At 36.5% G+C, this 19,656-nt stretch overlaps 1 protein-coding gene across 2 annotated transcripts in view; it reads left to right on the forward strand.

Moving 5' to 3' along the window:
- ARID4A (AT-rich interaction domain 4A) overlaps positions 1-19,656 on the forward strand; it is an 83,119-nt gene that overhangs the window by 2,640 nt on the left and 60,823 nt on the right. For both annotated transcript variants that reach the window (XM_036734918.1, XM_036734919.1), the window contains exons 3-5: positions 607-717; positions 3,046-3,111; positions 4,546-4,636. In XM_036734918.1, the coding sequence (XP_036590813.1) occupies positions 607-717; positions 3,046-3,111; positions 4,546-4,636 (268 nt within the window). The remainder of the gene's footprint in view (positions 1-606; positions 718-3,045; positions 3,112-4,545; positions 4,637-19,656) is intronic.

Below are 19,656 nucleotides of genomic sequence, written 5' to 3' on the forward strand. Positions count from 1 at the left end.
GACTTCCATTTCAACTTCAGCTTTCAGGCACAGTATTGACTAAATAACATTCTCAATTTTAAAATAGGTTGAATGGATATTCATTGATTTACAGCTGTTACATTGTATCTTTTGTTACATGATGAGTATTTGATTAAAGGTCCCTACTGATAACGTTTATAGTGTTAATAGTTTTAATTTGTAGAGTGTCAAAGAGAATTTAAGTGTTTTGAACCTTCAAAACAATAAAAAGTTATATAGACCATTTCAGGTCTTTAACTGTATAGCCCTAAGATTAATGTACTTTGTTCTCCTGAATTCTTAAACTTTAAGCATATTGTGAAGTTTTTTTGACACTCTACATCTGGAGGAAAAAAAATGGCAGTGCACTCCCTTTTAATATTTTCCATTTATAAATTACAGGGCATGTTGTAATGGGGCATGACAGAAGTTTTTTAAGGGATCATTTTTGTTGTAACACAAATACTGTTTAGAAATGCTTGAATTTGAGTACTTAACCTAAATCTGTAGTTTTTAATATAGGAAAGGTTTTTACTATTTTATATAGGTTTTATATAAAAAAAACCTTGCAGTTATATTTAAACTTTATTTATTTTTTTTTACCAGGCAGCAGATGAGCCTGCCTACCTGACAGTGGGGACTGATGTCAGTGCCAAGTACCGAGGTGCCTTCTGTGAGGCAAAGATTAAGACTGTGAAAAGGCTGGTGAAAGTTAAGGTATTGTTTCTGACGTGTCAGAATTGTTAACACTTAGTTTTTGCACTCAAGATGAACATAGAAGGAGAGTGTAGTTGCTTCAAATCATTAATTTTTCATTGACTACCCACTTTGTGTAAGATACTGTGCTGTGCTAATTCTTGTAATATTGTAATGTCTTTAAAACCACAGCAGTGCATTGTTAAAATTTAAAAATGCGAAATGAGAAATTACAATTGCTTTATGTTTGATAGAATGTTTTAATTTTCATTCTCTTTATTAGACATTGAGTTTCAAAACATTTCACTTAGAAATGTGCTTTTTCTACTGTCATTTGAAATTAATAATCTTGTTTGTGACAACATATCACTTCAACAATCCATTTTGTTCCCACAAGTAAAGGTTTGTGATTTGAACAATGAACAAGAAAGGAAAGATTACACATTCCTGTGAAAGAAAAAGAAAAGAGAGAGGTTATGTGTATGATTTTCCGAAGGAGGCAGTTGCCCTTTTACTATTTAATGACTGTTACAGGATAGGATATAAATTTGAGTTATGTGATCTACCTTTGAAATTTTTCCGCAAACTGTATGTAGATGAAATCTCTAGAATAGCATTTGGGAATATGTAGAGCTGAGGAGTTAATTTAAATGTGTTTGTTTTTTTAGCAAAAGCTAAGGTACACTTCCATTTTTTAATACTTCAACTGTATTGAAATATTGTCACTAAGCTGTTTTTGAGAGGCTTTTAATTTTTTGTCATTTCTTAGAAGTACTGTTTTTTGTAAATGAAAATTGTAACTTTTAATACTAGAAAATGACTGATATATTTTTTGATTTTGGTGATTCTTTTCTTCACCTTGTTTAGATTTTTTGCTGTGTATATTTGTTTTGGTAAGAGCTTTTTTTCAATAGTGGTGCTTGTTTTGGAATGTTCCTCTCCTAGTTTTCCTGCATCTATGAACGTTCCTTTTCAGCCTCTTTTCCTGGTTTCTGTTCTTTTTCCTGCTCTTTAATATGGGCATCTCCCAAGTCTCTGTCCTTGGCCTTCTTCATCTCTCACTATACTCTTGCCCTTGGTGATCTCCACTTCCATGGCCTCAGTTATCACCTTTATGCAGATGATTTCTAAATCTTTATCTTCACACCTGAGCTCCAGTTCTCCATTTCTAACTATTTGCTGCCTCTTACTCTCAATATCCTGCCAGTACCTCCAAATCACCATCTTCAAAACTTGAACTCATTTCCCACTCACTTTGCCTGTCTCTGTTAGTGACAATGTTGTCCTCCCATACTGGAAACCTTGAAGCCATCTTTGATTTTTCCCTCTCCCAATACCCTCACATGAAATGAATGGTCAAGCTCTCCTAGTCTTTGTCATGTATATCTTTCCTGTTCTTCAGTGATATTGCCGCTACCTCATTCAGGCTATCACCTTCTGCCTAGACTACTAATTTTCAACACTCAGATGATCTTACTCCAGTTTCTCCTCTCTAATCCTTTTGACCATTGCCTAAGTAATCTTACTAATGTATGAGTCAGATCAGGTTATTTCTGCTTAAAAAACTAAGAGTTTCCAGTTGTTGACAGGTTAAAATATAAACTTCTGTTGTTCATGGCTTTCTATAATGTGGCTTCATTGTACCTTTCCAGTCTTATTTCATAGGACTCTCTTTCATACAATCTACATTCCTACCGTGATAGCCATTTCCTTATCTTGTTCTGCCCATTTCTGTCTTTACGTTTGTTTAGGCTCTCACTACTTCTGCACCCAGACTTCTTTCACATCCTTGTTTAAATTCTTTTCTTCCTTCAACTCCCTGTGTAGGTTCCTTCATGAAGTTTTTCTTTCCTTTCAGCTGTAAGTGATTCCTTCTTCCCTAATCCCGCATCCCTCTTTGTTTAACTTTTCCTGCTTATTTATAATTTTAATTTATATTATGGGTACTTGTGCATCATGTCCCCCTACTAGATTGTAAGCTCCTTAAGAGCAGGGACTATGTAGTTTTTTTATCCTTTATTCAGTTTACTGTATATTTTACAGGATTTGAATAGTTACAAAGTATGTAACAAGTATGATTTTTGAGCAGTTTATATGATATATCACAGTTCTCTCTTACTCTGGTTTATTTCACAAGATGAAAAAAAATGAAAATTTAAAAAATTTTGAATTCGAACTTGACTCCTCAGGTTTTATATTTTCTATTGGTGAAGGCCAAAACCTTCGTTGACTGTTTGGTTGATAAATGAAAAAGCATTTTAAGTCATTGCAGTGATTAATGTAAGTTTTAAATGAATATTGTCATCATTATTGTAAAAGTAAAAAAATTATTTTGCAAAATTCTTTCAGGTAATCCTGAAACAGGATAACTCTACACAATTAGTGCAAGATGATCAAGTAAAAGGACCTTTAAGAGTATGTATGCAGTATAATTTAGATAATACTTGAAATTTCAAGGCTTAAAATTTGTAGCATCCTGGGTTTCATTTTTGTAAAAAGAGTTGGAAAATTATCAGTTTTTAATATAAATGTTAAGCCAAGAGAAAAAATTCTGCCCTATTCAATAAGGGGGCAGCTTGGTGTCAAAGACTGAGTGAGTGCTGGAGGTGGAGCTAGGAAGACCAAAGTTCTAATACTGCCTCTGTCACCTACTAGCTGTGTGGTCCTGGGCAAATGACTTCACCTCTCTGTTTCCCCATCTGTAAATTGGGGTAATGATAACACCAACTTCAGGGGTTACATGGAAGATTAAATGAGACAATGTATGCAAAGCACTCTGCATCCTTAAATCACTATATAAATCTTAACTTTCATTATTATTATTATCAAAAGGATTCTCTGATTCAGACAAATGTAGTAGTGGATCAAATGGAATATTAGTATTTTTTAATATAAATTGTGTTTCTAGATGGCTATATCCTTAGAGATACTAAATGACATTTTAAAGAAAGAACAATTTTAGATGTGTTACTCTGCTAGATTTTTGCCTTTTTAAAGTTTTTTGTTTCAGTAATGGAAATTAAGGATGGCAAGTCAAGTGTTTGAAAAGCCTATTTTCGTTAAGTTAGGGTTGCTATTGCAAATGCTTTGTTCTGTCTTAAAATGTGTGCATACGCATATATGTATATGTGTGTGTGTATGTATATATACATATATACACATATATATGTATATATACACACACATATATTGAATCTTACATGATAATATATTTAGGGAAATACATCTTTTGATTTTTTGCCACTTTTTGGAGGAAATCCTGACTTAGTGATTCATCTTCATTTAATGTTTTTTATGATCTTTTGACCTTTGTTAATAAGGAAACATCCTTATTAACCAAAAAGTAATTTATTAAGGTATAATAATCTTTTTTCAGTGGTTTGATTCATAAAGGACTGGATGCTGCCTGCATAAGTCAGTTCATCCTTCTGCTTTTTGGTGGATCAGAATGTGAAAGTGATCTCTTGTTCCTTTATTTATTGTCACTTTGATCTCCAAGAAAGAAGTTTAAAAATGCTTTTGCCTACTTGTTTTGTTGTTTCACCATTCTTATATTTAGAAATTTATTGGATACTGTGGTGTAGAAGAAAGGGCATAGGACTAGAAGCCAGTAGACCCAGATTCTAGTCCTGGCCGTATCCCATAAACTACCTGAATCACAAGTTTCCTCATCTGCCCTAACAGCTTTATGAAGATCAAATGAGATTATGTGAATGGTACATAAATAGTGAAATCAATATTTAAAAGTGTAACTTTCTTTCCTGGAGACTTTCATATCTGGGGGGAATTGAGAAGGTAAGAGCAATGTTTAAGTTTGATGATCTGTAATGTTTGGCTTTTGGGCTTTAGGTTGGAGCAATTGTGGAAACTAAAACACCTGATGGATCCATTCAGGAAGCTATTATCAGTAAATTGACAGATGCCAGTTGGTATACTGTAGGTAAGTAATTATATTAATTCATGTGGATTTGGATATTGGGGTATACTTCTATTTCATAAGTATAGTTAACAATTTTGTCAACAAAGTTGTGTATGGATGTCTGCTGTAAATTCTAAGAACATATTTGATCAAAAGTTTCCTGATGGGATGGAGGTAGCCTTTGAGGAACGTATATCCTTGTTAAGATGAAAGTTTTATTCCATCTGAGAGTAGCAACAAGAATATAGTTTTTTTTTTAGTTCTTTCATCTTTCCCTCCAAGGAAGTTGGATTGAATATATGGGGAACTTTAACATTATTACTATGTTTCCCTTCTATTTTTCATGTAATTAGAAAATGGCCTTAACCTTTCATTATTTATGATGGTACCAGTTTTCCACAAGATTATTGTATAAATCACCACGATGTAATAATACAAGTTGGGCCTTGTTTTGCTTAAATCAGCTAATATGGATATCACAGATCAGTGTGGAAAGAATGTAGTCAGAAAGCTTATCAGTGTAAGCAAAGACATAATTAGAGTTCCTTAATGAAGTTATTTTTTCAGAGAAAAGTATGGTTTGTAAATTTCTAATTTGGTCATACTATGATTTTTGGCATTCTTATCCTTTTAATTTTGTCTTATAATTCTGTAGTGCTGGATCCAAAGTAGATAGTAAATATTTGTTGTGTTTCATTGACTGTGGTATTTATTGTGACAAGTTTACAATGAACTCCCAAAGTATAATATAAATAATATTTATTCTCAAATATTGGTAACATTGGTACCATTTTAGCTAACATTTTTGATGGGTAGATTAGTCTACAAGCATTTATTTAGCACTGCATATACAAAGGCAAAAAGTTCCCTTTCCCCAAGCAGCTTACATTCTACAGGGAGGCAGAACACAAGACATAACACCTATAAGTAAATGCAAATATATATACAAAATAATTTCAGGGGTACTAGCACTTGAGGGATGACCCCTTGTAGGAGATGGTATTTGAATTGACCTGTGAAGGAAGCTAGGGATTGAGAGGCAGAAGTGAGGAGGAAGTTCATTCCCAGCATGAGCTGTTCAAAGGTTCAGAGATAGGAGATGGTATGTTGTGTATGAGGAGTCCTAAAGGTAGGGCAGTTTGGTAGAGTAATCATGTGTAGTGAGTCTTGGCATGTAGGCTGGAGCCAGATTGTGAAGAACCTCAGATTTCAAACAGAGAAACCCATATTTTACTCTATTAGCAGTCATGAGCAGGAAAGTGACATGGCTAGACATATGTCTTTAGGAATCATTTTGGTAGATGTTCAGGTTGATGAGTTAGAGAGCAGAGACACACTTGAGGCAGTGAGTACAATTTGGAATAGTCCAGGTTGGAGGTAATGAGGACCTGGACTGGGGTGGATATACTGGTGGGGAGAAAGAGAGACACACACACATGCTAGAGATGTGGAAGGAATGAGGAGTAAGATGACAACTGATTGAATATGTGATGTAGGGAGAATGTAGTGGCAAGAATTGTTCCTAAATTTTCAGTCTGGGTGATGTGGAGGATGGTGGTTACCTTGACAAAAATAGGGACGTTAAGGTGGGGTGGGAATTTGTGTGTTCTGTAAAGCTTAATCACAACACTTAAAATTATCAAAAAGTCTTGTGCCTCAGCACCAGTGTTTTGTTTCAGTTTGAATGTCTTCACTGTTTGGTTTCTATTTTTGGCGTTTTTAGCGCAAGTGAGTTTATTTATAATATTGTAATTTACTTGTGGGGGGGAATAGAGGATCTTTTCAAATTATGAAGAACATTTGATAAATCTTAAGTAGGGTTATCAAATTATTAGCTTCTGTTTTAAATTTCCTTGCTTTTTTGGCTTCAAGAAAATATTTGCTTCCCTATTGCTAGAGATAACTGCTGATGGCTTTGTTTCAAGACTATATACATTCTTTTTTTTTTCTTTTTTAATTTAATTTATTTAATATATTTAGTTTTCAGCATTGATTTTCACAAGAGTTTGAATTACAAATTTTCTCCCCATTTCTACCCTCCCCCCCACTCCAAGATGGTGTATATTCTGGTTGCCCCGTTCCCCAGTCAGCTCTCCCTTCTGTCACCCCACTCCCCTCCCATCCCTTTTTCCCTTCCTTTCTTGTAGGGCAAGATACATTTCTGTGCCCCATTACCTGTGTATCTTATTTTCTAGTTGCATGCAAAAACTTTTTTTTTGTTGTTTTTGAACATCTGTTTTTAAAACTTTGAGTTCCAAATTCTCTCCCCTCTTCCCTTCCCACCCACCCTCCCTAAGAAGTCAAGCAATTCAACATAGGCTAAATGCGTATCATTATGTAAAACCCTTCCACAATACTCATTTTATGAAAGACTAGCTATGTTTTGCTCCTTCCTAACCTATCCCCCTTTGTTGAATTTTCTCCTTTGACCCTGTCCCCTTTTGAAAGTGTTAGTTTTTGATTACCTCCTCCCCCATCTGCCCTCCCTTCTGTCATCCCCCCTTTTTTGTCTTCTTCCTCCTCCTTTCCTGTAGGGTAAGATACGCAATTGAGTGTGTATGGTATTCCCTCCTCAGGTCAAATCTGATGAGAGCAAGATTCACTCATTCCCCCTCACCTGCCTTCTCTTCCCTTCCTGCAGAACTGCTTTTTCTTGCCACTTTTATGCAAGATAATTTACCCCATTCTCTTTCTTCCTTTCTCCATCTCTCAATATATTCCTCTCTCATCCCTTAATTTGATTTTATTTCTTTTAGATATCATCCCTTCATAATCAACTCACCCTGTGCCTGCCCTCTCTCTCTCTCTCTCTCTCTCATATACACATGTACACACACATACATATATACATACACACATATATGCACACACATATATATGTGCATATTCCCTTCAGCTACTCTAATACTGAGGTGTCATGAATCATATACATCATCTTTCCATGTAGGAATGTAAACAAAACAGTTCAGCTTGAGTAAGTCCCTTGCGATTTCTTTTTCTTGATTACCTTTTCATGTTTCTCTTGATTCTTATGTTTGAAAGTCAGATTTTCTATTCAGCTCTGGTCTTTTCACTGAGGAAGCTTGAAAGTCCTCTATTTTATTGAAAGTCTATATTTTGCCTTGGAGCATGATACTCAGTTTTGCTGGGTAGGTGATTCTTGGTTTTAATCCTAGCTCCACTGACCTCCGGAATATTGTATTCCAATCCCTTCAGTCTCTTAATGTAGAAGCTGCCAGATCTTGGGTTATTCTAATTGTGTTTCCACAATACTGAAATTGTTTCTTTCTGGCTGCTTGCAGTATTTTCTCCTTGATCTGGGAGCTCTGGAATTTGGCGACAATATTCCTAGGAGATTTCTTTTTGGAATCTATTTGAGGGGGCGATCCCTGGATTCTTTCTATTTCTGTTTTGCCCTGTGGCTCTAGAATATCAGGGCAGTTCTTGATAATTTCTTGAAAGATGATATCTAGGCTCTTTTTTTGACCATGGCTTTCAGGTAGTCTAATAATTTTTAAATTATCTCTCCTGGATCTATTTTCCAGGTCGGTGGTTTTTCTAATGAGGTATTTCACATTGTCTTCCACTTTTTCATTCTTTTGGTTCTGTTTTATAATTTCTTGATTTCTCATAAAGTCACTAGCTTCCACTTGCTCCAGTCTAATTTTTAAGGTAGTATTTTCTTCAGTGGTCCGTTGGACCTCCTTTTCCATTTGGCTAATTCTGCCTTTCAAGGCATTCTTCTCCTCATTGGCTTTTTGGAGTTCTTTTGCCATTTAAGTTAGTCTATTTTTTAAGGTGTTGTTTTCTTCAGTAATTTTTTGGGTCTCCTTTAGCAAGTCATTGATTTGTTTTTCATGGTTTTCTTGCATCATTCTCATTTCTCTTCCCAATTTTTCCTCTACTTCTCTACCTTGCTTTTCCAAATTCTTTTTGAGCTCTTCCATGGCCTGAGCCCAGTTCATGTTTTTCTTGGAGGCTTTTGTTGTAGGCTCTTTGACTTTGTTGACTTCTTCTGGCTGTATGTTTTGGTCTTCTTTGTCAGCAAAGAAAGAATGCAAAGTCTGAGACTGAATCTGGGTGTGTTTTCGCTGCCTGGCCATGTTCCCAGCCATTTTACTTGACCCTTGAGTTTTTCAGTGGGGTATGACTGCTTATAGAGTAAAGAGTACTATGTTCCAAGCTTGAGGGGATGCGCTGTTGTTTTCAGAGCTACTACAGGCAGCTCTGCCACACCTTCTGCCTCCTCCTTCCCCAAGAACCCCCAACCCAGACTGGACTCAGATCTTCAGCAGGCTCTGCACTCCTGCTCCAATCTGCCACCTAATTCCTCCCACCAGGTGGACCTGGGGCCAGTAGCAACTGCAGCTGTAGTTCTGTAGCTGCCCCACCTCCGCTGAGCTGTGAACTCCTTCTTTCACTCTGTCGCCAGCAGCTTTTCCCACTAACCTTCTCTGTTGTCTTTGGTGTTTGTGGGTTGAGAAGTCTGGCAACTGCCACAGCTCACTGGTTCAGGGCACTAGGGCCCGCTCTGCCTGGCTCCTGATCTGGTTGGTCCGCACCGCCCACACTGGGCTCTGCTCCGCTCCACTCCCCTCCCAGCTCAGTGCGGGATAGACCTCACCCAGTGACCATCCAGGCTGTCCTGGGCTTGAGCCCTGCTTCCCTCTGCTATTTTGTGGGTTCTGCAGTTCTAGAATTGGTTCAGAGCCATTTTTTATAGGTTTTTGGAGGGACTTGGCAGGAAGCTCATGCTAGTCCCTGCTTTCCAGCCACCATCTTGGCCCATTTTCTGACTATATACATTCTTTGTTATTATTGTGGCACCTTTTCTTAGAATCACTTTTATTTGGTATAACTTTTTTTTCTCCAACATCTTTTCTACTTTGGAAGTTGTTATTGTTTGGCATAGCATTAGTGTTTTGAGCAATATGAATTTAAGAAATAATACTTTGGAGATTGATTTAAACTTCCAGCAAGTTCATGGTATTTTATTTTGATGTGTTTTTGTAAAACATAGGTTTTTCCTAGTACTGTGTTAAGTTTTTTGTATGGTGCTTAACAGCAAGTTTCCCTGCATATGTGAATATTGCTAATGGAATATTCCTCATACTTCTGCAGCAGGACTCTCTTGCTCCCTGAGTATTTCTGAAATTCAATCCATTTGGTTCATAGGTATCAATATTATTAATTATTGGTTGAGCACACAATATATTTTCAATAATGCCACATATTTGAAGATTACAGAGACAAGAATTATAGAAAAATGAAACAAATATACAGATGTTGTATCTCTTGTCTATGAACATTAAGTTGAGCAAATCATGGCAGGGTTTATCAGTTAGTATATGTTCCAGAGAATTATTAGTCCTTATTGTCTTTTCAGTATAATAACAGTGTTTTGACGTTTTATATAAACAGTATTGAAGACAAGTCACTTAGCATTTGTTCTTTGCCAGTTGGGTGTTAAACGTCCTAGTAGGCAGTGAGATGAGTGACTATAGCTGGGAATACACCACTTACATGTGACTAATCATAATAATAGCTCACGTATATTGCTTTAAGATTTGCAGTGCTCCACATACATTTTCTTATTTGATCCTTAGAGCAATCCTGTGAAATACGTGCTATAAATCCCATTTTATAGATGAGGAAGTTGAGAATTAGAAAGAGTACCAAGGGTCACACAGCTGTTAAGTATTGGAGGTGGTATTCAAATTTAGGTCTTTGGAAAACTTCTGAATTTGGAGTTCAGAAATCTATCCACTACCCCTCATTATTTCTTAGGAAAAAAATACTTTAGAATATTTTAAAAGCTTCATTTAGTCAATACACATGGTAGGCACTGAAAAAAAAATTTTCATGATGATGCTGGCTGCATCAAGCCCCACTTTGTGGCAGAGCCTACTAGAAACAATCACTTTCCAGCCATTTTATCTTTCATGTGTGGAAGTGACGTGCATTTGGACAACCTGTAAAGAGCTTGTTTATTGGTCCATCTTTCTGGGACAGGCGGTGCAGATGAACAGCAAGTTCAGCTCAGAATTGAATAGGAGGTGGAGAGCAGGCTGGATTGCCTTGGAAAATAGCAGATCTCCATTAATGAGCCTAAGCTTCCCCTGAAAACAAAGGTCCTATCTTTTAAAATATAGTTCTATCAGCGTTGCTTATGGCCACAAGACATGGAATAAAAATATCCAGTGAATCAAAACACTGTACCTAGGACAATAAAGAAAGCTGTGACAGGTATGAATATGCTACAGCATGTAACTAATGTGGAACTTCACACCCTCCCCCCCCCTCCCCCCCCTCTCTCTCTCTCTCTCTCTCTCCCTCCCTCTCTCTCCATCTCTCTCCCTCTCCCTCTCTCCCTCTCCCTCTCTCCCTCTCTCTCTCCCTCTCTCCCTCTCCCTCTCTCTCCCTTTCTCCCCTTTTCTCCCTCTCCCCTTCTCCCCTCTCCCCTGTCCCCCTCTCCCCCTCTCCCTTTCTCCCTTTACCTCCCCCCCTCCCTTCCATCTTTTCTTTCCCCCTTTTACTCTAGCTAACATCATTTTGTGGAGTACATCAAACAATTCGAACAAAGATACCAAATAATCATTTGGAAGTTATTAAATACCATATTAATACAGATGAGAAATCTGACATATAGAAGAGTGTCATTTCTGTGTTCAGAGATGCACAGTGAACTATGGTTAGAGCTCATTAATGGAGATCTCCTTAGTTGCAGTCATTCATTCAATTTCAGTGAATGTGGATTAGACACCTGCTGTTTGCAAGGCATCGTGCTAAGTAGGCATTGTGGTGGAACACAGTGTCTCCTTTCAAGGATCTTACAGTCTAATAGGAGGAAAGAGACTGCACAATGACTGATACAGGGTTAACTGAGATAAATGCATAGGAAGAGCAAGACAAAATGCTGTGAAAATTTTGAGGAGGGAAAGATGACTTTCTGGTTTGAAGAAAGGTAGAAAGGGAGATTGGGGGCAGGAAAAAGGGAAAGGGAGGATCAATTCCAGGAATGGAATTGAGAGAAGGCAAGCAAATAGGTTCTTTAATAAGTTAATGACTTCATTGATCCTAGGAATAGAAGCATATTGATATTTGAATGGCTGAAATTTCATCCAACAACATCCTTTTTCTGCTACTATCGTTTTCAGTCTCCAGCTGTAAGTTAAAGAAAAAACTAGGAGAGATCTCAGTAAAAAACAGTCTTGTTTTTTCCAGTTCGCCTCTTTAAATAAAGTGGTAGTTAAGGTGTTCAAAAGGTCAAAAGAATAAAAATAACTAGGTCATGTATCATTAGTGTTTTTAGGTTTTTCTTGGTGATGAACAAAAACTTTTTCCACACAATGAAACACAGAACTTGATATTATGCCTCATTATTACATGTATTCAAGAATGCCACAGGTCAAATCATTTCTCTAAATCAGACCTGCACAACTTGCAGCCCACAGACTACTTATGGCTCTCAGGCCGCTTGTATCATGCCGATGGATTTCCTTTATATAGAAAAGATATTTTCCCATACATTTTTCTCGGGCTGCCTGAAATCCTTTGGTGGCTGTAAGCTACTGTGGGCTGCAAGTTGTGCAGGTGTACTCTAAATATATAGTAAAATCTTGATAAGTCACAGCTTATCACATGAGCGTTGCCTTTGTTCTCTAATGCCAGCATTACATATTTAGCCACTGTGTGCTAACTTCTCTGTTACCTGATGGAATGAGGAACCAATCTGATTAATAAACAGTATCAAAGATTATCAATTTCAAAGAATTAGAATATGAGATAAATTAATACAAAAAATTATTCTAAACATAATTTAGTGATATATTATTGATCTTGTAGTGTGCCTCATAGTCATCATTTCATTATTTTGAACACCAGTTATCATTATGCTGTAGACTAATAGAAATTCTAGCAAGTAGTATACTAATAAATCTTACTGTAGAGTGTAGTTTGTCTTCAGACTAATGTATTGCCAGGCATATTTGGTGCATGCCTATAATCCCTGCTGCTGAGGAATCTGATGCTAATGGAGTGTTGGAATTTGGGAGTTCTGAGCTGTCATGGGGCTAAAGCTGATTGGCTTTCCTCACTAAATTCAGCCCAAACGGTGAGCTCCTGGGGGCAGGAAGTCACCAGGCTGCCTAATGAGGGATGAACCAACCCAGATTGAAAAAACAGCAAGTTAAACAACCCTGTTGGTTTGTATTGGAGATGAGCTCCGTGAGTGGCCATTGTACTTTTCAGCCTCGGTGAGATAGACCCAGTCTCAAATAAATAAATGAATAAATAACAAAACAACCTCCCCCAAACCCAGTGCTAGTGTATTAGTCTCAGTTTGTAGAATTACTAGAAACTATGTGGCCTTTTTCCTCATGCAAATAAAATATAACACATATAAAATGAAATTCTCCCTTAAGAAATGATTTTCAAGTCTTTAGTCATGGTTCACTTATTAGAATGTTCTTTGTTAACAAATGAAATTCTAGTACACCTAACAATCTGGATAGCCCTTTGCAGTATGATGTGATGATATCTGACCATTTTTTTTTTTTTAGAAATTATAACGGGACCAGTTAATACGTATTCTTTTACTTTAAATGCTAGTTACTTAATTATTGAGAGCACCTAATGGGGCCTTCTATGACCACACTAGAGAAGAGCATAGAATTCAGTCTCATTTTTTGTTATTGTTGTTGTTTAGTCATTTTTAGTCGTGTCCTACTCTTCATGACCTCCTTTGGTTTTTTTTTTTGTTTTGTTTTGTTTTTTTTTTGTTTTGTTTTGTTTTTGGAAAAAATACTAAAGTGGCTTGTCATTTCCTTCTCCATCTCGTTTTACAGTTGAGGAGATTGACACAAATAACATTAAGTGACTTACCCAGGGTCATACAGCTAGTAAGTGGGTGAGGTTGGATTTAAACAAAAATTTTCCTGATTCCAGACCTGGGTGCCTTATCCGCTGTGCCACATAGGTGCACCTATCTGCCCCTTCCAGGAAGTTGTATTTTGTTCAAGGTCACATGAGAAGATTATCTTCTAGATAGAGAAAGAACCAGAAACTAGGTTTCCAGATTCCTGAGCTGTTTTTTCCCCTGCTATAACACATAATAATATGAAATTGCTGAGTTTGTTTATGGTGTTATTTTAATGCATTTTTTGGTCTTTAGCTAACTGAATTACTCAGTTTTTATGTGTGATTTGTTGTCTCTTGCTTGTTACTCTACAGTCATACCCTTTCTGAATTACATAAATTATGCTGCGTAAAATGTCTATAACTTATTTTTAAAATTGTATACCAGCTTGTACTTTGAATTGCTTTCCCCACTATTTAACTGTTCTGAATTATGCATTTTCAGAGTTCTAACTTTTCTCAGTTATTTCTGATTGCCCCTTTAACTCATCAGCATTTCTGTGAGTCTGTGATCTCACTGATGTGGATACTTTCTCAGGTGGTATAAATTGGATCTTGCTTGGCGGGGACATATTTGAGCAATAGCTATTTAGTTACATGAGCTACTATAACTGATAATATTATTTCGTAGTTATATTAAATTTTTAAATCTTTTTACTGTTGCCAGAATTAGAATAGCATTAATTTGCTTCTAATATTGTTAGTTTTTGCTTTCTTATGATTGTATAAGCATATGAGTTCTAATCATACGTGAATGAGTATTCCCACAAAAATTTTCAACTTTTAAATTTCCTATTAGCTAGGTTTTATTTTGTAATTCTGTTATTGTAACATTTATTTGTAACATTATACTTTAATGGAGACATGGCTTTTTTTAAATGACACCATTTATTGGCCTTACAGACCTTATATGTTATTATAGGAGGTGCTCTCTGTTATACTATTTCTGCTTTAGAACTTCATTGATCTCTAATTTATTTGATGTCCCTCCACTGAGGCAGATTATTTTTGTTATTGTTCAGTCATTTCAGTTGTAGCCGACTCTCCATGACCCTATTTGGGGTTTTCTTTGCAAAGATACTGGAGTGGTTTGCTTTATCCTTCTCCAGCTCATTTTACATATAAGCAACTGAGGTGGATTGGGTTAAGTGACTTGTTCAGAGATATACAGTTAGTGTCTGATTTGAACTCAGGTCTTGGGAATCCAGGGTCACTTCAGTGCCATGATTCAGTAGAGTTCTAGCAAATGTAAAATGTTGCATAGTTTAATCAAGTCTTATATTTAACAGATGTTTATTGAATGCTTTTTTTTCCTTAAGAGGTGATGTGTTTAGTTGATTAGATTTTGACTCTAGTAAAAGCATTACCAAGGACTGGAAATTTTAGCTTTGTTCTTTCAAAGTGTAGTGACCTACTTAATATTAACAAATTTTGTATTTATTAAGCATAAAACAAACTTCAGTAATATGATAATTATCATTTTTGGCCATTGATCCTTATCCTTGTGATGCTTGGGATCCTAAAATTTAGAGCTGGAAAGACCTTAGAGATAATCTACCAAAATCCTCTTATTGTACAGATGAAAAAATTGGGGCCCAGAGAAGTGATTTACTCAAGGTCACACGTGTAGTAACTAACAAACTGTGACTAAAAGCCGGGTCCGATTTGAACTCTACATTCCATGCTTCTTCCCATGGCACCATTCTGATTTACACCAGTTCTCTGGGAAATAAGCTACTCTGTAACAGTCAGCTGTATGAATAAACTCCATAAATCAAACAGCTAAGCATCAGAGTTATTGCCAAGCTGCACGTATGCACAGCTGCAGAAGACAAAAATGCTTTGTTGAACTACTACTATTTGAGTGCAGTTGGACAAACAGGGCCAACCCTAAGCAAATTGTGAAATCTGTGAAGTTTCTTTTAGTCAGTGATAACCTTCTTTGTACCACCACCACCTCCTTCTTCTGCTTTTCTGATCTTCTGCTGATGCTGTTCTTAACTTCTTTGACTCTATCAAAATATCCTCTTTCAAAAGTAGAAGTTGGATTAGATGATGTCTGTGGGGTTCCTCCCAGTCCTAAAGTTTGGTGAAAACAGGAAGAAATCTGATATTTTCTCCTTTATTACTAGTTGGTTCATTATATTTTAATGTAAATGAGTTCAGAGAATTTTATTTTTTGGTTGCACAGGGAACTTTATAGGCAGACTTAATCTGGTGTTTAAAGATAGGTAAATAGAGAGTAATGAATTACTTCTCTCATTTCCCTACCCCCAGTCACACACAGATCCTGGGAAGACAAGCAGAAACCTCACCTTTTGGTGCTTTCCTTTTTCTGGTGCTGTTGGCGAAGAGTAAAACAAAATGTGATCCAGTGGCTTCTTCTAGGAGCTGGAACTCTTTCATTCTATTACACTTTTTCTTGTGTCTGCATTTAGAGAGTACTTAATTTTTGATTCATTGACAGTGTATCAAGAAACAGTCTCCTTTGAATCTGTTATGATGGGTTTAATGGAATGAATGCTTAATCTGCACCTGGGTTCAAATATCAGCTCTGCCACTTACTACCTGTGTGATCTCAGGTAAATCAATTTACCTCTGTGGGGTCCAGAGAGGGTCTAATGCGACTCCTTCTTTTTACAGAGGACCTCTGAGGTTCTTTGCAACTCTGTAAGTTTGTGTTTTTATTTAAAAACAGAATTTATTGCATTTGAAGTATCAGTTTTTCTCCCCAAAAAAGGATTAGATGTTTAGTTTAGATGATTGGTTTAGAAAAATAAAAGCAAAAGGAAACATGATTGAAATACATATTAAAGAAACAGTCCTCTTGCATGTTTTCCTGGAATAAAAATTATAGGAGTCTTATGGTTTGCAGGCAGGAAATTTATTATTTGTTATTTAACGTCTAGGTACGTAAATAACTTCCTAACCTGTAGGCTGTTACTTAATCAAAGTTCAGTATATAGTCAACCTTAAAGAGTAAAGATTATATATTCTCTCATGGAAAAGCAGTTACAGAGGGCCATTGTAGTAGAAAGAGCATTCAACCTGGAGTCAGAGAGAAGATCTAGGTTCAAATGCTGGCACTGCCAGTACTTCTACCTATGTGACCAGGTAAGTCACTGAACCACTGTGAGCCTTAATTTCATCATTTCTGAACTGAGAAGGTTGGTCTAAGTGACCTCTCAGGTCCCTTCTAGCTTTAAACTGGTGATCCTATAAATATTTTTAGATGTTAAAATATCAGAAGCTTTCATTTTACCTGTTTTAGTGTGTAGTTCAACAGTTGACTTGCGTTTGAATAATATTGTCTGTGGTAAAGAAAAACACTTATCCCCTCTCCTTTCAGAATATGCCAGTACTAGGCAATTAGGTATCTTCTGAGGGCTTTCCATCTTTTAAAATGAACTGGTTTTGTCCCATTGCTTTCAAACTAGGACACTTGATTAATTAAATATGACACTCTCTGATCTCAGCTACAGTACAGGGTTAGTCATTTCTGTAAGAAAAAGAGAACGTCAAAATTGTGAAATTAGTAATTTGATGGGTTATTTTGAATAGTAAAATCTTTCAAAATTTCTCATAAAAACAATGTAACAATTACATTCTGGCCATCATGGCATAGTATATATAGCCAGTTCTTGTTTAAAGTAAATGGACCTTTCAGAGAATCTCCCCCCTCTCTTGCAGAATGGGGCTCTCTATGTAAAGGAGAAAGTGTCTGTATTGTACTAGGCTTGGAGTCAGGTAAACCTGGATTCAGATCCTGTACCCTTTACTAGCTATGTGACTGAGAGTACCCCTTAAATTTTCTAATCCTTGGCTTCCTCATCTGAAAAACAGATATGATACCTATAATACATATGGCACAGATTGAGGCTTAAATAAGATAATGGCTATAAATGGTTTGCAAACTTTAAAAAAACCGTGTAAATGCCTTTTAATAATCATAATCATGAACTCCCAAGATAGTTATTATTCTGCAGTAAAAATTTTAAACGTTGATTTACCTGGTTTATCTCTTTCTTAAACATGATAATGGTATAGCATCTCCAGTTCTATTTCAGTACCTCACTACATCATTAATATGACTCTGTATTGTTGCTGGAGTTTGCCCTCTGATGGCATAGTTTTCAGACCCTAAGAAATTGAAAATGAAGTTATATATCTTTTTTTCAAACATTATTTATTTGTTAATGACTGTATGGCTGAATCCTAATCACAAATTAGCATATATTTCTTCTCTTCTTTTCTTCTTATAACTGATCTTGCCTTGTTTATTTTCAAATAATAAGTTTCTTAATAATATAAAGACTTGCCAAGTTGATCAAAACTAATTATTGCCACTAATACTTCATGATTTCTCAAATTGAAATTGGTTGTCAATTCCTAAATTGTAATTTGATATAGGATAGATTCTTTTCTGCCATAGACTTTTATATAATAAACCTGAAAAGGTATGTTGGAGCCAGAGGAATTTGTTAGATCCTAAAAGTAATTGGGAGTGCTTGGAGTTTATTGAGCAACAACAGAATGACATGGTCGTGCCTGTGCTTTATGAAAATCCCTGGCAGAAATGTGGAGGTTGAATTAGAGAGAGGAGATGCCAAGAGACTAACTAGAAGGTTTCTGCAGTAATCCAGGGAAGAGATGATGAGAACCTGAAGTAGGGTGTTAGCTATGTGAGCTGAAAGGAGAAATAGGTGAACTATGTCATGGATATAGAATTGACAAAAATTGGCAATTGATTGGGTGTGTGAGGTGAGGTAGAGTGAAGAGTTGAGCATGACTCAAGTTGCAAATCTGAGTGACTAGAAGAATGGTAGTACCCCCACAAAAATAAGGAAGTTCAGAAGAGGAATTTATGGGAAAAGAGTTAAATTTGAGTTTGAAAAGTCTATGGCATATCTAGTTTAAATTTTATAATAGGCATTTGATGATTTGAGACTAATGTTTAGGAAGAAGACTAGGGGTATGTTAGAAGTCATCTGCATAGAGATTATAATGTGGGAGTTCATGAGAGAAAAGGAGGTTTAAAACAGATCTGGGGTACACCCACTATTAGGGAGCATGATATGGATAATCCACCAAAGGAAACTGAGAAGGATCAGTCAGATAGGAGGAAAGCCAGGAGAGAACAGTGTCATAAAAATACAGAAAGGAAAAAGTATTAGTGAAGCAGATGGTGGTCACCATTGTCAGAATGCTGCAAATAGGTTATGAAGAATTGGTTTACATTGGACAGAGCAGTTTCAGTTATTGATAAGAATATAAGCCATATTAGAAAAATTTGGGAATTTAGTGGAGAGGAAGTGGAGGCATGGAAACTACACAAGCTTTCTAGGAGTTTGGCTGTTGGAGAAAGCAGGGAGTGAAGGAACGAGGGGAGAGAGGGAGGAAAGGAACAGGGGAGAGAAAACACACATGCAGATACAGAACAGAGAGAGGACAATGTATGCTATGGTTTGAGATGATGACGGGGTTAAGTGTTTTATCTTTTTAAAAGAGGGGGTAGAGAGACGTGTATGTTTATACTAGTCAAGGGTTGAGCCAGTAGATAAGGGAAAGGATGGTTGTGGAAGCTCTTTGTCAGATGAGACAGAAAGAGATCATTCAATCAACAAGTATTTGTTAGGTATCTGCTATGTGTTAGGTCCCATGGAATGTACTGAGGATACAAATAATGAAACAGTACCAGAGAGAGAATGATGAATAATGTTAGCGTGTTTTGAGATGTTTAGAAGGAGAAAAGAGCACACCGAGAATCTCCTCTTTTTCCGTGTCAAGTTTGAGGTGTGATCTTCAATTGGAAAACTATTGGGGAAGGACTGGTACAAGAGGCTTGAGGAGAGAAGAAGAAAAGTTTTAGGAGTTTCTTATGGCCACATTTCGGACTTGCCTCCACAGGATGTGGTTTAAGGGATTGCTATAGCACACCACCTGGCATAATTTTGTAATGCATTCTACTGCCGCCTTTGTTATTTTTATTTTATTTAACAAAGTTTCTTACCAGATGTTTTCGCTAACTTCTCATCACCTCCCCAGGGTTCAGTTCTCTCCCTTAACAGCTGATTCCTATATGTATACATTGAATTCTTAATGTAACTCCTTAACTCCCAGGCTTA

This window comes from Trichosurus vulpecula, chromosome 8 (genome assembly GCF_011100635.1).
Source record: "Trichosurus vulpecula isolate mTriVul1 chromosome 8, mTriVul1.pri, whole genome shotgun sequence".
Lineage (NCBI taxonomy): Eukaryota > Metazoa > Chordata > Mammalia > Diprotodontia > Phalangeridae > Trichosurus > Trichosurus vulpecula.